Raw genomic sequence first — 18,819 nt, 5'->3', positions numbered from 1 at the left:
TGGCACTTTTATAAATTGGTATTGTTTTCAAAGACAATTTTAAAAGCAGAATGTGTTTAGTTACACTGACTGGCAGATACAAACAAGCTTCGTTTTGATCAACCTGATTTTCTACCCAGCGAGCAGCTAGGCTACGAGCAACGAGCTCTGTATCCAGCCAGGCTTCTCCTTCTACGTACCCTTACTCTGCTTCGCCACAGTGCATTGGTTGAGCTGTAAGTTTGGAAACATCTATTTAAAGTAGTACCTTGTTAGAATGGGACGATGAAAAGCATGCTGAAATTAGATGTGGGAATATGCTTATCACCATAAAACAATAATCCCGAATTGTTTATCAAGTGCAGAAAGAATCGGAGTTACATATTAAACTTGTGAGTAATTAAAACTCACTGTGTTAAATATCACCACAATGTGCCAAAATACCAAACTGTAATATAATCAACATAAGTTGACTTCTCCACTGTGCTTGCATTCTAGTTTGTGCTGTGAATAACGAGCTTGTTTCCTCCCTAATAAATTTGTGTCTAGTAAATCATATGAGGCCTTCCGTAAGAGAAGGGCGAAGCCGTCAAATATACCTTTAGTGATAATCGATGGTCAAAGTATTTTTATCTGGAAACGAGATAAGGGCGAAGCCGCCAAGAACACGTCTGTAAATAATAGTTACTTTGTACACTGAAAAACTAATACCTTTATTGAAAATTGTAATTAAATGTGGAATTAATATTCTAACTTAATAGTGATCATTGATGACATTATGAATTCATCAATATTATGGGAATAATTTGAATACAGTATATTAGAAAAATCAATAACAATAATAATAATAATAATAAACACTTAATCCCACTGTGATGTGACAGTTACAAAGTGTCGGAAATTATTAATAAACAAAAATAAGTATGTAGATGCCTGTCATGTTATTAGCCTTGCTATCAACAGTGGTCTCACTTGTTCTGGGAACAGGGGTGCTAATAATCCATTACATCATCTTCATGAAGATATTTCTCTGAGTCGGTCACTGCTAATTGCACGTTTTGGTTGCTGATCACGTCATCCAGAAACGTTCTTTGGCACATAGATAAGGAGAGCTTTCAGATCCTTTACTTTATCATAAGTGAGCTTTATTGGCGTGACATAGTACCTCTTTGGCAAACCCAGCTGAGAGAGGTCGACCTGTTCTTAATGCGACATCTGTTCACATCGACACTGGCTATGAGCTTAGAAATACAGGCATTCTGGAGGTCTTGATCACCCAACTCCCAGAAATTACGAAATACAGGTTGTATTTTCTCCATACCCAATGCGTGAAGCACCCATAAGTAGATGGCGGGCCTATATCCCGAGCTTGCACATGTCGGGATGTTTTCGTACTAATGTACGATTCACCTTTGTTCCTTTTAACCTTTGCTTGTACGTTTATACATTTTTCGACATGCCTCTGACGTTTCCTACGATAACTAGATATGTCTGGTTGATTATCACTGTTACAGTTACGCATACTAAGCTATTACAATGTCCATAAATACACGTAATTCCTCACTACGGTTGTATTCGTCTGTGTAGTTACAACACTGAGACAATGAATGCCGCGCGCCTTCAGGCGGATTGGCCTTTTCGCCCTTCTCGTATGAAGTAATATGAATATTATGAACCTGTCACAGGCTACGCAGTTTCTCCAACATTACAAACAATGGTAATTTCGATGTAGCATTGGAGAGCCCGTCATTATCTGCCAGGCTTAAGTTGTAGATATGTGTCTTAAATATTTGGAGGAGTAAAAAAAAAAAATTCGACCCTTGGTGGCCTCGCCCTTCTCTTACGGAACGCCTCATGTACTGAATAATTGCAAGGGAAAGATTATTCCGGGGCCGGGTATCGATCCCGGGACTTCTAGTTGAACATACCAGCGCTCTGCCAACTGAGCTACCCGGGAACTCCACCCGACACCGTCTCAACCTTTCCCTTTATATCCACACAACTCGCGTGTGCTGACGAAACGCCAGAGACCCACATCGAGTGCACACAAACCCTGTGTGACTTGAAATTGTGGTTTTCTGTTAATGTACACAGTGACGTATATATTATGCAAATATAATCTTTCAGGTAAGGCTCCCTGTAAAGCAGATTTGAATAATTTCAAGGCAAAAATTGTTCCACAATTTCAAGTCACACAGAGTTTGTGTGCACTCGATGTGGGTCTCTGGCATTTCGTCAGCCCACGCGAGTTGTGTGGATATAAAGGGAAAGGTTGAGACGGTGTCGGGTGGAGTTCCCGGGTAGCTCAGTTGGCAGAGCGCTGGTACGTTCAACCAGAGGTCCCGGGATCGGTACCAGGCCCCGGAACAATTTTTCCCTTGAAATTATTCAAATCTGCTTCACAGGGAGCCTTACCTGAAAGATTAGATTTGCCTCATATATTGATTGCAATAAGGAATACTTTTACCTCCACATCTTTCGCATCCTTAATGCTAACACTTGGAACAGGACCCATCCACCATAAGAAGATAGGTCCACTAGCTAGGTTCATTTCCAATATTTTCTCCCATCTTTCTGAAATATACAAATTTATAGAGAAGCATTTCTCTTCACAGGTTGAATGCGATAGTGTGATTAATACGAGGGTTATAAATAAAGTAGTGGCAACATAGAAAGTACGAACATATTATTGAACTTACATGGAAAATACATTTATATCCCTTCAGTACAATCACCAGCGTGCTCCATTAATATATACTATTGCACGGGCATCTGAGATGAGAAAAACATTTAGGCCCAACATATGATGATTGATGAAATACAGAATATAATATAACATAATTATTACATAAGAAACTAAATGAAATCATAGCTTCGGTGGGTAAATATAGAAAGAATACCTAATGTTATTAATTTATTAAGTAATGGCAAAAATAAGTGTCTTCTTGCTAAAGCAATGTCAGTGACCTTCCTAGTTGACATTACAGTAAACCAGTAACACTTTGTCAAGACTGGAACACTGAAATTTGTGGCGCTTGTTCATAAGATAAGTCTGTATGTCGAAAAAAAAACTTTTCATCACTTGAGATCAATGGGACGTTCTTAAATAATTTTATTCTAGTTACAGTAAGCTGCTGCATCTGTTGATTTTCCTCTTCAACGACATTTCGATATAACAAAGTCAGTCCTGAATTAACAAAACATTCAATATTTTCTGAATTTTTATTCTCTTTATTACTTTCGAACACAAGTCAGTCTTTCCCGATTCATTTTCACTCATTTTCCCAACAATGAAATAAACTACTCGTATATATTATCGCCCAAGTGAATCGAAAATTTCATGAACTGAAATCCAAATGCATCTGAATGTTATTTCTAATTTCTTTGTGTTGACCACTGGCGTGCCTGGTGGGAGGGGGAGGGTTGGGGTGGTCTGAACCGCTCCAGTTTCCTGCAGCGAAGCTTTTTTGAGATCTATAATTTTAAAATGTATTATGTATTCTTGTTTTGAATTCGATCCTCTACCACGAAGCTCTACCGCGAAGTTAGAATGATAACCTATATTTAAATCTTCGATCGATAGACGCCTGTGCTATAACCAAGCTAATGATAGCAGTGACAAATATGGTAAACTGGGATTTGAATGTTTGATACACACTTGCACTTCTGATGGCCAATGATATGATTCATGTTCTTGAAACTTTGAACTCAATTCTTCAAGGTCACTAGCAGACTGTTGTTTGACTGATGTCATCAATTAGCCTGGTAGAATGTACAATTTCAGACATTGAAGTAAAGATAAATTTCATGAACTTTTCAAACAAGCCAGGGATAAGTTTGACGAACTGAAATTGCAACCAGTAAAACTCTCCAGGAAAGTAAAGACACCAAAAAGATTCTGTGGTCCAGCTGAACAGTATTCACCAGAAACCATTGAAGAATATTTATCTATTTATTTATTTATTTATTTATTTATTTATTTATTTATTTATTTATTTATTTGCTCACTTGCTTACTTACTTGTTTGCTTGTTCGTTTGTCTGTATGTCTGTTTGTTTGTTTGTCTATTTATTTATTTATTCTTTTATTTATTTATTTACTTTGGTGGAGTTAAGGCCATTAGGCCTTTTCTACTACACCACCAGAAATGCAATACAACTACAAGAAAAATTACAGTTAATCTAATGTAATAACGTGTGACAGAATGAGTATGACATAAAAAACAACTGAACATATAAATAGAAATTGAAAATAATAAAAATCAGTATAACATATTAAATGATGCACAAAAAGAAATAACACATACAACAAAGACAGACACCAAATGACAGTGACACTTAGCACCATTATTATCAAGGGACGATACGTTGTTCAGTATCCTGGCACAAAGAGATGAGAAAGGGTTAATTTAACAAAAGGAAATTATTGTCAAAATACTACAGATAAATACTTGGGTATAAATCTAGCAACTTCTCAGAAACGAATTTCGTGAGAAAAAACATAGTTTTCTAGTTTACTGTGACAGTGTCCGGCAATCCCTGACGTCACTAGGTATCGAAATCCAGAGGCGAGGCAATGATACAGTATAGGAGCATGAGTATAGGGAAGTTTTGTGACGAGGAATAGAGAGGAGAGATTGATGCTGATTTCGTGAAGTAGTGAGGAACTGGAAGTGTGAAGACAAGTAATTTGGAGAAGAGTTATGTAAAATTTTGTATAAAAGTGAAAGAGAATGTATGATTCTTCGTTCCTTCAGACGAGCCCACGAGAGCAACTCAAGAGAAGGTGTTACATCGAGGGCTTAGTGTCAAAGGACACTAAATCCAAAAATCGACTTTTTGAGTTATTTATAGTATCATGTTGTACAAAGTAGCTTTTATATAGTTTGAAATTAATATATCTCTAACAAATATCTATTTTATAGTTTTTGGAGATAGTGTTGTGTTAATTTAGACAGATGCTGACTATCAAACAACACTATCTAGACTTAGTTTTCTTTGACAATAACAAAATATAGAATAGAAGAACCCTAAATCGACATAGTGTTCTTTGTCTCTAAATTATTTAACATTTCTAAGATTTTATTTGTGACACTTCCTCAGAACACACAACCAAGAATGTAATACAATCACCATACTGTTCATTGTTAGAGATTTGATAATTTTTTTAATAATAGACCAAGCATTCTTTCAAAAATCCAGTTTGAAAGAAGTTTACAGTTTGAAGAAACGCAGCACAGAATTGCTCTGATAATTTGATACTCTTTTATTAGAGCTAAGAAATACTCAGTTCGAATACTAGGGGCAGGTTAATGGTGAAGTTGGCTTTAGCGACATATAAAATTTCGCAAGGAATGAGTGATGAAGCTAATAAGAGCATAGCTGTTAATAGTCAATGTCCAACGCTGGATAACAGGGAAAGCCCACAAATCCTTAAATAGTGGAAAGAAATTGCTGGTAGAAGAGTTGTAGACAAATATTGTACAAAATGTCCCCTTAAATGCAGCCCCTCATTTAGTGCTGAAGACAGACATGAAATTCATAAACAATATTGGAATATTGAGAATAACGATCTGAAGAGGCAATTTTAATGGGCCTTACAGAAATGGGGAAAAATCAAATCCAAAAAGGATGAATCTAGAACGCAATACATCATTGTTTTCTGGTGAAAAAGAAAGAAGAGATATGGGTTTGCAGGGAGTTTTTCTCGCCACCTTTAGTATATCCAACACAATAATAGAACATATTTTGAAAAAAAAAAAAGTGACAATAACATAGTGGATACTGATCGAAGAGAAAAGCATGAGCCCGGATTAAAGAAATCTGAAAGTACTCGTGAATATATAGTGAACCATACTGCTTCATTTTGAAGATTTTGTCCAACAAGAGTACAAGAAACGACACTGCAAGAGAATATCTGTCTTGTGATTTAAACGTACAAAAAATCTATGCATTGTACAAAGAAAAATTCAGGAATGCTAATGTTCAGGCAGAAAATCTTTCATATTATCGTCATGTTTTCAAAAATAATTTAAATATAGCTTTTCATAAACCCAGAAAGGATCATTGCGATGAATGTTATAAATATGATCACATGTCTGAACGTAAGAAGATAGAAATGGAGGCAGTTCATCAGTCCCACATTGAAAGAAAGGAAGCAGCTCGTCAAGTGAAAAAAGATGGCCAAATTAGGGCATCAGCAAACGTTCTTTAATTTTTAAATTTGATTTCGAAGCTGTGCGCTACAGCCCACACGTAAAACGGAATGAGTGTTTTATAAACATAGATTAGCTGTAGGGTAAAGTTACCTAATTCCGTGACAGATTTAATAAAACCTATATTTATGTCTAAATAGTAATAAAAATGTCCAAGTAACACCTAAATGACGTTATCTGGACCTTTAGCTACAGTTTCTACAACATTCAGTGTCAACAGTTTCACAAGTTTGGAATATAATATATTATTCTTCATTGTTATACAGTGGCTGCTAAATCCGTGACAGGGATCCAAATTCCGTGATAGTGGTTTCCTAATTCCGTGAGTGATATCCTAATTCCGTGATACTACAATAATCCTCATTAACTGCTCAGAAAAGAAACGTGTATTTGGAAAAACACATTAAAGTTATGGTATATTGTTTTAATATGGATTAAGCAAGAAATTACAGCATAGAAAAGGGCCTAAGTTACAAATTTCATAGAATATACTTGTGTAATTACAGGCGTATATATTACATATTAATATATTATAAACAAAATAAACTGAACGTTAAATTCAATACAAAATTAAATTTGAATGAATTGAATTATAACACAATTATTTCTCATTATTTGTATTCCTAGCAACAACAGCAATTAAGTTAAATATATGACCTATTATTTTATTATAATTATATTTGATGTTTTCTATAACTTATTTCTATTATTATTTCCACGAACTATTTTAATTCACAGACATTAATTTTCACAATTTAACGTTGGCATCACTGGTCGAGTGAGCCATGAAGGAGAAATATGAAGATAAATCCGAAAATGGGAAAGCTCCTGTAGCATTGTTATTGTCTCACAATCTTTAAATAATCATACACCTTGCTTCAGCTGACTATAATCTACAGTAATATATCACTTTTATAATCCTATATTAATTCTTACCTCAAATACAAGATGTTTCTTCAGGAACGGTCACAAGAGAAAGAAAAACTTACTGGTCGAACCACCTTTCACTGAACAAAAGCTTCTGCAGTCGACTGCTTCTATTCAAAAGGCGGGTAGTCAACAGAAGTGAAGGTTAGGCTATTCAAAAAACTTCAAAGTCAGAGACCACAACACCATGGCAGTCAATTGAAATTTTATCACGGAATTAGGAGCATCACGGAATTAGGAGTATCACGGAATTAGGCACCTTTACCCTATATAATTTGACCGTGCATGATGTAGTCAACAGAACAGCAGAAAATTTTATGGTGAATGAGGGAATTGCCGGAAGGGGAGCTGCAGAGGTTAATAGTGACTGTGTGTGTTTTTTGTATTTATGTGTTGTGTATGGCCCCGCGCCGTGGCGTCATGGTCTAAGGCATCCTGCCTAGGACTCGCGTTACGGAATGCGCGCTGGTTCGAATCCTCATGGGGAAAGAAATTTTCTCATGAAATTTCGGCCAGTCTATGGGACCGGTGTCCACCCCAGCATCGTGATGCACTTGGGAAGCTGTAATAGGTAGCGAAAATCTGGTTTCGCAAACCAGCTATAACGGCTGGGGGATCATCGTGCTAAACACACGATTCTGGTTGGATGATCGTCCACCTATGCTTCGGCACGTGGACGTGAGGCCAGCAGTCGGTTGGTCGGTCTTGGCCCTTCATAGGCTGTAGCGCCATGGATTTACTTTTACTATGCGTTGTGTATGTGTGTGTTTTGTGTGTGTGTATTTGTGTGTGTGTGTGTTTGCTTGCGTTTACGATTTCCTGATATCAAGAGGGGTAGTATGTGTAAAAAAGAAGTCTATTACTAAACCTACAACAATGAAACAAACACATCATTACTGATATCAATAGTAGTACGTGTGCAAAACCTTTACTAAATTTATAAAAATGAAACTTAAACACATCATTATTGATATGAATAGGAGTAGCATGGGTGCAAAAAATTAAGTCTATTACCAAACCTATAAAAATGAAATTTAAACATATTATTACTGATAACAATAATAGTAAGTGTGCAAAAGTCTATTACTAAACCTATGAAAATGAAACTTAACCATATCTTTACTGAAATCAATAGTAGTATGTGTGCAAAAAAGAAAGTCTATTACTAAACCTATAAAAATGAATATTAAACATATCATTACTGATATTAATAGTAGTATGTGTCCAAAAAAGAACGTCTATTACTAAACCTATAAAAATGAATATTAAACATATCATTACTGATACAAATAGTAGTATTTGTACAAAAAAGAAAGTCTATTACTAAACTTATAAACATGAAACTTAGTACATCATTACTGATATCAATAGTAGTACATATGCAAAAAAAAAGTATTTTACTAAATTTGTAAAAATGAAACTTAAACACATCATTACTGATATGAATAGGAGTAGTATGTGTGAAAAAAATTAAGTCTACTATGAAACCTATAAAAATTAAATTTAAACATATCATTACTGATATCAATAGTAGTAAGTGTGCAAAAAAGAAAGTCCTTTACTAAATTTATAAAAATGAAACTTAAACACATCACTACAGATATCAATAGGAGTAGTATGTGTGAAAAAAATTAAGTCTCCTACTAAACCTATAAAAATGAAATTTAAACATATCATTACTGATATCAATAGTAGCATGTGTACAAAAAAGAAAGTCTATTACTAAATCTATGAAAATGAAACTTAACCATATCTTTACTGATATCAATGGTAGTATGTGTGCAAAAATGAGAGTTTATTACTAAACCTATAAAAATGAATATTAAACATATCATTATTGATATTAATAGTAGTATGTGTGCAAAAGGAAAGTCTATTACTAAACCTATAAAAATGAAAATTAAACATATCATTACTGATACCAATAGTACCAATGTGTGCAAAAAAGAAAGTTTATTACTAAACTTATAAAAATGAAACTTAAGCGGAGTCTGTATTGCCTATCCGACCAATGTAAATTTCATCTAGTTTAGGTGCACGTTTCTCAGGACTTACATAAGATACACATTTGAAATTTTTAGGGGTTATTTTTCAAGTATTATTGTATGTAACAGGCTAAAATTACGGTATTTATCTTTTATTACTCTGCTTTACATTGATGGGAAGGCAGTACAGACTCCCCTTAAGCACATAATTACTGATATCAATAGTAGCACATGTGCAAAAAATTGTCTTTTACATAAATATGTAGTCTTCTAGTTGATAAAACTTAACAGAAGAATATTGCTGGAGAACATTTTAAGTGTAGTGTAAATATTCGTAATTTTAATATGTATTGTATGGATTAAGGCTGGTTGAGTGGAAGAGAAGGCCTTATGGCCTTAACTCTGCACAGCGAAAATAAAACATTATTATTATTATTATTATTACTACTATTATTATTATTATTATTATTATTATTATTATTATTATTATTATTATTATTAAGTTTATAAAAATGCAACTTAAACACATCACTACTGATATCAATAGGAGTAGTATGTGTGAAAAAAACTAAGTCTACTACCAAACCTATAAAAATGAAATTTAAACATATCATTACGTACAGATATCAATAGTAGTAAGTGTGCAAAAAAGAAAGTCTATTACTAAACCTATGAAAATGAAACTTAGCCATATCATTTTCTGATATAAATAGTAGTATGTATGCAAAATAGAAAGTCCATTATTAACCTATAAAAATGAATATTAAACATATCATTACTGATATCAATAGTAGTATGTGTGCAAAAAAGAAAGTCTAATACTAATCCTATAAAAATGAAAATTAAACATATCATTACTGATACCAAGAATACTGTGTGTGCAAATAAATAAACTCTATTACTAAACCTATATAAATGAAACTTAAAAACTTCATTACTGATATCAATAGGAGTAGTATGTGTGCAAAACAATGTCTAGCGTACCTATTTAACATGTTTCGTCCTGTTATCGGCCTTCTTCAGAACTGGTTGTTGCTGGTCTTGGCGTCTTTTGTTTTGTTTCCTGAGGGATGTGTTTGTGTAGAGTAATGAGGTGTCAAAGAGTGTATGTGTTCTGAAATTGAGTTGTGTGTTGAGAATTTCATTTGGATGTGTTTTTGTGTGTCTGTATATTTCGTATTGTTCTAGTGTGTTTAGTTTCTTGATTTTTGGTCGGATGTGTAGAATCTCCATGTCTGTGTTGATGTCTCTGTAGGTGTGGTTAGCATTTGTGACGTGTTCTGCATATGTGGATGTGTTTTGTAATTTTCTTATGGCTGTGATGTGTTCTTTGTAACGTGTTTGAAATGATCTGCCTGTCTATCCTATGTAGAAGTTGTTGCAGGTGTTACATTTGAGTTTGTATTCGCCTGTGTGGTTGTATTTGTTTATTTGTGTTGTTTGTGAATTGAGATGCTTTTGTAGAGTATTATTTGTTCTGTATGCGATGTTGTATTTTAATTTCTTGAATGGGGTTGCAATGTTGTGTGTGTTTTTGTTTTCGTATGTTAGTGTCGCTTTTTTTTTCTGTTCTTGTGTTTGGGTTCTAGTCTTATGTTTTTTGTGATTATGTTTTGTCTTTCGTATTATGTTTTCTTGTGCTATGTATATGATTGTGTTTAGCTCTTCATTGTAATCATGCTGATTCATTGCTCTATTGAGTAGTATGTGTACCATTGTTCGGAATGCAGCTTGTTTGTGTTGTGTTGGGTGGTTGATGTATTGTGTATGTGTGTTGTTGTTGTTGTTGTTGTTGTTGTTGCTGTTGTGGGTTTTCTGTTTGTTGTGTCTTTAGCATTGCTAGTTTATTGTTGTCTTTTTTTTTAGCAATGATTCTACTCAACAGACTGCTCAACATACCAATGAACCAACATGATTAAAAAGAAGAGCTAAACATAATCAAATACATAGCACAAGAATGCAGATACAACCCCAACATAATAAGAAAGACTAAACATAATCACAAAAAACGTAAGACTACAACACAAACACAAGAACACAAGAAATACATCACACTAACATACGAAAACAAAAACACACACACGATTGCAACCTCATTCAAGAAATTAAATTACAACATCGCTTACAGAACAAATAATACTCTACAAAAACATCTCAACACACAAACAACACAAACAAAAACATACAACCTCAGAGGCGTATACAAATTCAAATGTAACACCTGCAACAACTTCTACATAGGACAGACAGGCAGATCATTTCAAACACGTTACAAAGAACACCTCACAGCCATAAGAAAATTACAAAACACATCCACATATGCAGAACACGTCACAAATGCTAACCACACCTACAGAGACATCAACACAGACACGGATATTTTACACATGGAACCAAAAACCCAGAAACTAAACACACTAGAACAATAAGAAATATACAGACACACAAAAACACATCCAAATGAAATTTCCAACACTCAACTCAATTTCAGAACACACACAATCTTTGACTCCACATTACACTACACAAACACACTCCCACAGGAAACAAAACAAAAGGCGATAAGACCAGCAACAACCAGTTCTGAAGAAGGCCCATAACAGGCCGAAACATGTTAACCAGGTACGATGGAATTTAACACGAGAAAAACATACTATAATAAATATTCCAAAATCTATTACTAAACCTATAAAAATGAAATTTAAACACATCAATACTGATATCAATACGAGTTGTATGTGTGCAAAAATGCAAGCCTACTACCCATAAGAACCTATAAAAATGAAACTTAAACACATTATAACTGATATGAATAAGAGAATGTGTACAAATAATCAAGTCAACTACTAGACCTATAAAAATGAAATTTAAACACATCATTACTGATATCATTAGTAGTAAGTGCATAAAAGAACAAGTTTTTGATTTGAAAAATATTTGAAATAGAAATTTCATCCATCGTTCCGCCTTAACTCTAGTATATTGGTAAACATGGGCAGTCACAATTTGAAGAAAATGTACAATTAAGCCTGAATTTTAATATTGTAGTTATAGTCAAGATGTATGACGTTGTGTGATATTAATGGAGAGGTTCCAACTGCTGTTTTACAAATATTTAAAGAGAGTAAAAAGTTACGAACCAATGTCGCTAGAAAAGAAAGAGGAATAACTTGTAAGATTATGGGGAAAATATTTTGTAAGTACTTACCTGCATATGGCACCAGAGCTACGGGCAGCAAGCTCCCAATTATTGGATAACTTTTAATACGTGGAAGGTTGGCTAACATTCGTCTCATTCGACCTGACTCTGCTTCCCATGACAGGTAGAGAAGTAGAATTGCTAGCAAGATAACTGAACACAGTAATGCTGCGGAGAACTCCATGGTGACTGCGAGCTACTGGGTGTAGTTTACGAAATGGAGTATGTTGACCTTGATCATAGGTTGCTCTATTATTTATCGACCTTGCGGACGAGAATGGAGATGAGAGAGGGGAAAGAAACTGACGCCACAAGTTTTTTTCTACGTGGCTTTGGTGTATAGCGCTAATACAATCATATGGTTTGAGCTCACGCTGTTTAATGTTATTTAAGAATGCCAGGTCAGAGATGTGGTGTGGCAACGTGTAATAATGATTTTTATAGTATATTCGGTTCTGGAAATGTTTCTTTTTTTTTTTCTTTGCCGAAAGAAAATAAAATTCGCAATCAATGGATTGTCGCGTGTAGAAGACTAGATAAATTTAACCCCAATAAAGACAGAATTTGTTCGCGGCATTTCAAAAGTGGCGATTTCGTTGTAAAGTTCAGTCTTTATTAATAAGTACTAGGTTTATTGCAATTAATGATTTATAGTTAGACTTTTTTCTCTTCGGAGGAGGGCCCATATGAGCACCGCAGCCTTAGTCTTATTGTGCAACCTCATTTAATTAGGATGATTTTGAAGTCCTTAGGACCGCTCATCAAGCACGTAATTCATTGTGTGGTGCGCCACTGTGCGGGATTTGCGCCATTTTTGTCGCGGCAGAAGCCCTCTCCAACCAGGGGCGGCTTTAGAGGTAGTGCCGTTGTGCCACGGCACTACCAGAATACAGAAGGAAAAGGAGAATTCATATTTTCCGCTCAAAACCTGAGAGAAACAAGTTACGCTTATACAATCTCTACCGTCAATATGATCTTTGCAGCGAAACACGTTGTAACCAGTGTTTGGAGGATGGTTCTGTGCTAGGCACTACATCCCATAAGGAATATAATGGGATGCGCGCGCAATCTTCATGTTCGCTCGTCTCTTTCAGCATCTAAAGCATGATCTAAAATGTGCCAGGCACAAATTGCCGCTGGCTTTTGCAATGCTTGTAAAACTGTATACATCCCCATTTACTACGCCGATCCCTTACTACCTCGCGCTCTGTCTGACCTTCCGCTTTGTCGGAACAAGTTTCTTAGGACGAAGACTGCAACAATAACATAATAAAATCTCTCCCGGTTTCTTGAAAACTTGGCTTGAAAAAGTTTTCACTTTATTATTTCTACCATCAGTACCAAGTGTAGTGTGAACGTGTTAAGTCGTGAGGTTGTCATCGTAATAGTGGTCGTATTATCGTGTTGTGTACTGTGAAAAAATGAATTCGGTTGGCTCTTTATTGAAATCTCCGTTTTTAACATTAACATATGAAAACAAACTTCATGTTAAAGAATTAGGCAGACCTGTACCGCACCAAAAGCAGCAAAGTGCTAAATTTAACAGATTCAACCCAGATATTTATTTAAAAAACGACTGGTTGTGTGAATGTGATGTGAAAAATGCGTTCTTCTGTTTCCCGTGTGTTCTGTTCGGAGGGAACATAGCTGGTCAAAAGCGGGTGTGACAGATTTAGTACATTTATGGGGTAAAATAAAAACACATCATAAGTCAAAGGTTATGGAGAAGGAAGATAATTAGTCTGAGATGAACTTTCGTGTCAGTAGATTCGTATAATTTTAATCATGAAACAAACTCTCTTTCTGTTAGCACATTCTTTCCTCACTCGCACGATTCACATGACAGGTCTCGTGTCCTCACCATCATCATCATCCTATTATTATTATTGTTATTATTATTATTGTTATTATTATTATTACCGTTATTTGTTTTTGTCTTATAGATGTGCCATATGGGTAAATAAATGTAAAGGACAGGACCTAGACGAAACGTTTAAAACTAGAGGAACAGAGTATCTGTACAAAAATCACAGAAAATGTTCAGATCACTTTAGATTATCGGACTTCAATAACCCTAATTTGAAAAGTCAGGGGTAAGTAAAAATAAGGTGTAATTGGAAAAGTACCGAAGTTTCAAATGAGTCATAGACCTGTTAATTTTTAATATTTTTTTAAATAACAGACTGAAGAGAACAGCTATTCCTTCACTGAATTTAACAGCTCCTTCTTCCGAAAATATGGGTCAAAGTACGATGAAAGAACCGCGAAGGTCCCCATAGACCTTCCATCGAGGAGGCGACAGGTTCTCCGATTCCAGACAGAAACGACGATAGTCCTTTACCAGGTACCTCATAATCAGATAGTACATTAGCAATAACATGTTCTCTGTGCTAAGTGAATCAGTTATTAAATTGCATAAAACTACTTTTCTTCCATCATACCAAACACAATTTCTTCATAGTTTCTCCATATAAAATACTGAACGTCATGACTTTTTCAAACTAAATAGACGCATATTGTGATACGTTACATAAAAATACGAATTACTGATTTTGTGAAGAAAGTGTGTGAACTCATGTTTTCTCATAAAAACTGATTCAGTTAGTTATTCACAAAATATTATTTACCTAGCCCTAGACTTTCAAGACGTTATTAATATTTCACTAAATTAAGTCCCTGTTTATTTTTTAAGATGCAAGAAATCCTAAAAGGTCAAAGATGGCTCAAGATCTTCAGATAAAGACACTTTCTAAGAAATTGATTGCAGCTCAAAAATTGGTATCTAAACACAAAAAAATTATTTCATCTCTTCGGGCGGAAGTGAGAGCTCTAAAGACAACCAGTTCAAATACTGATTTAATCAAAATTGTTTCCAATGATGAATTCATTATGTCGCAAGTGCGCTTAAAAAGAAGGAAAAAAATGGGAAGGCAGTATTACAGATATCTCCGATTTAGATGTAACTGTTGATGACAAAAATGTACAGCATACAAATGAAGAAACCGTGTTGCAAGAAAATGCAAGGGCTTATATTGCAGGTTGGGTGTGTAGCAGAATAAATCACGAAATTTGTCGAAGAAATTTATCTTGCAAAGAAAACCCCAACGGTGACGTAACAACGCACATCGCAAATAAAAAATACTGTAAAGATTAAAAAATTGTTTTCCCTAATGATGTTTCTCTAATGCTCAGCCAATTCTGTTCTGCTGTTTTCAAAGAAATTGATCATGTTATTTGTAAAACTAGAATTGGTGTAAAAAAAGAACTAATTAAAATTATAGTGCTCCCTGTTAACATGTCCATTTGCAGTGACTGTGCCAATGTCTTCATTGATAAATATTTCATTGTGTTAATAAATTGTTACATCAAAAATAAAATGGACAACCATACAGCTAAAAAATAAAACAAGCGATGTATGAAAGCTGCTAAAGTCATGCACAACTAAATTTCATCAAATTTGAAAATATGAGAATTTATCAATTCATTTCTATTCTAATAACTTTGTAATTTGTTATTAATTAAATATGTTATGAACAAAGTGACTCTAAAGTATACTATTTATTGCTTTGCAGCTTCTTATTGAAATCAAATGCACGCCTCTCCTCTTTTCTTCACGTAACCCAGCACGACGCACGGAGTGTGCGAACGTTTCAAGCCGCTAGATGGCAGCACTGTTACTTTTCGCCGCCGCTTGCAATGCTAAACAGGAAAGCTTTCCAGTATTAATGTTAGAGAGTATTTGGTTTCTGCACTTGTAAGTCAATATGTTTTTGTAGGCAGAGAATGACCTCTCTATATTGCAAGAAGTTACGGGTTTAAACTTGAATGAACACAAAAATCTGTTATTACTTAATTTTAATGCAAATGGAGTCAAAAACCAAACCTACGAACTACAACAACTGCTAAACAGATATGACATAGATATAGCATGCATCACTGAAACACACTCACAACCAAATACGAAATTTAAAATCTGCAACTATAAAATCCATCGTACAGACAGACTTCAGAGAAATGGTGGAGGAACCGCTATAATTATAAAATCCAATATACCTCATAGACGAGCAATATTACCACAATTCAACATATTAGAATCCACTGGAGTTTACATTAATTTCGATAATACTGAATTATTAGTGACATCTGTTTACCATCCACCGTATCTGCAAATGAACGAACCTGATATCACCTCATTAGTTTCTGTCCATAACAATTTCGTCTGCTGTGGTGATTTTAACGCAAAGAATACAGCCTGGAATTCCCGTATCACTACGCCAAAAGGTAAATTTCTATTGGACCATTCTATAAGACATCATTATGCGATTGCAGGCCCATTAATGCCAACCCGATATCCTTGGTCACAAATACATAAAGCAGATGTTCTAGACATCTGTTTATATAAAACCAATACTATTCCAACCAATCAGCAATGTCTCACAGCGTTGGATTCCGATCATATTCCAATCCTAAATACAAGAAACAAACCGATCACAAAATATGAAATGAAAAATGTCATAGCAAAGACGACAAATTGGGACGAATATACAAAACAACTCCACGAGTCAATACCAGTAAATCTCCGTATTTTTTAACCATCGGATATAAATACAGCACTACAATTATTTACGGACACATTATTGCAACCTACAACTCTGTCACTACTACATCACCAATACCTCCATCACTCAACGAATTTCCAGACTTGAAGCCACTCCTTACAGCCAAAGCTAAAGCAAGGAAAAGACGGCAGGAATTCCGTTATCCACAAGCCAAGAGAGCATTTTACAGATACCAAAGGGCCATATGAAGAAAACATCAAACATACAAAATAAATTCCTTCGCCACAAAAATAGAAAATTCTCCACCAACTAAAAAAGATTTCTGGAAATTAACAAAAAGACTATTAGGTAAAACAAATACATCACATAACACACCTATACAAAATACCAACCACAAAATGATATATGATCCTCAAAAACAAGCCGAAATTCTTGCAGATTCGTTTCAACATCGTTTTGAACCACATGAAGAGCCATCCCAACCTAAATTCACAGAGGAAGTCACGCAAATTGTGAAGAGCATACTACAACAGCCTCTAAGACATACTATACCAGTTACCACCCCACGAGAAGTACATAACATAATCCGCAAAATCCCACTTCAGAAAACAGCTGGTCCAGACAAAATTCCTCCACAAGCATTGCAGAAATTACCCCGACGCTCCATAATACACCTAACGAAGATCTACAATGCCTGTTTCAAATTCATTTACTTCCCACAAGCATGGAAAGAAGCCATAATTATTGCAATCCACAAGCCAGGAAAGGACCCCACACTTCCTACAAGCTAGAGACCTATCAGTTTACTTGACTTCCTGGGAAAGATATTGGAAAAACTTCTGCTATCACAACTACGTCAATCTTAACTGCTCCAGATGTTATTCAAAACGAACAATTGGGATTCAAATCTGAACATAGCACTCGGGAACCATTGGTCAGGCTAACGCACTTCATACAGACAGGATTCTTATCTCAACAACATACCGTTGCTACATTTTTAGATATAGAGCAGGCATTCGATACTATCTGGCATGATGGACTTCTGTATAAGTTACAAAAACTCTCAATCCCTGATGTATACATTCACCTAATAGCAAACTTTCTGGAAGGAAGAACATTTCAAGTCCATTATCACAAATAAACTTCCACTTCCAAACCAATTCATGCAGGAGTACCTCAAGGATCCATATTAAGTTCAATTCTATATTCAGCTTACGTTCAAGATATCCCTTCGCACTCAAAATGCCAACATGCTCTCTATGCAGATGATACAGTCATATATATGAAGCACTTCAATATGCAGTATGCCCGCAAACATATGCAAGAACCTCTAGATAAAATAACGCAATGGTCAACGAGATGGCGGCTTAAAATAAATAACACCAAATCAGAGGCAGTCATATTCACAAGACGTTTCCCCCGTATAAATGAGCCACTTCATATTCAAAATCAAGCCGTCCCCTTTAGTTCAACAGCAAAATATCTTGGAGTCCTCCTTGACAAGAGACTAACGTTCAGACACCATATTCATTCCGTGAGAAATAGAGCTTTTCAACGATTCATGTTCCTATATCCCATCTTCAAGAGCTCAATACCAACAAAAACCAAACTACAACTGTACATATCCGTCATCAGATCACTCATGATGTATGCATGTGAAACATGGTCTCACGCCCACCCCCGCCATCTTCGAAGACTCGACGGTATTCAACGTGCAGTATGCAGAACTATCACTGGAGCAGATTACCAAATCCGAAATATCCAATTGTACAGAGACCTCAACATCAGTTTATTTAGTGACTACGTTCGAACGTTACGGAAAAATTATCTGGAAAAGCTACATTCTCAATCAACCCTCTCATGCACGAATGAACTCAGTGATCACCCTCCACTTGCTACACTCAGTTCACCTATCTCCATCACTGATGAAGATAAAAGGAAGATGAAAACGTCAAT

The 18,819-nt window shown here is 35.2% G+C and overlaps 1 protein-coding gene across 3 annotated transcripts in view; it reads right to left on the bottom strand.

The window, feature by feature from the left end:
• Positions 1 to 12,529, bottom strand: part of LOC138698293 (cytochrome P450 4C1-like) — a 66,761-nt gene extending 54,232 nt beyond the window's left edge. The window contains exons 1-2 of one of the 3 annotated variants that reach the window (XM_069824088.1): positions 12,314 to 12,529; positions 2,447 to 2,553 (exon numbers count right to left, since the gene is read on the bottom strand). In XM_069824088.1, the coding sequence (XP_069680189.1) occupies positions 2,447 to 2,553; positions 12,314 to 12,488 (282 nt within the window). In that variant the 5' untranslated portion in view covers positions 12,489 to 12,529. The remainder of the gene's footprint in view (positions 1 to 2,446; positions 2,554 to 12,313) is intronic. The other 2 variants (XM_069824089.1, XM_069824090.1) reach the window with 2 other exon arrangements.
• Positions 12,530 to 18,819: the final 6,290 nt, after the last annotated feature.

This window comes from Periplaneta americana, chromosome 4, assembly GCF_040183065.1.
Source record: "Periplaneta americana isolate PAMFEO1 chromosome 4, P.americana_PAMFEO1_priV1, whole genome shotgun sequence".
NCBI classification, from domain to species: Eukaryota; Metazoa; Arthropoda; class Insecta; order Blattodea; family Blattidae; genus Periplaneta; species Periplaneta americana.
The sequence above is the reverse complement of the archived record's forward strand: the minus strand, read 5'-3'. Positions and strand labels throughout refer to the sequence as shown.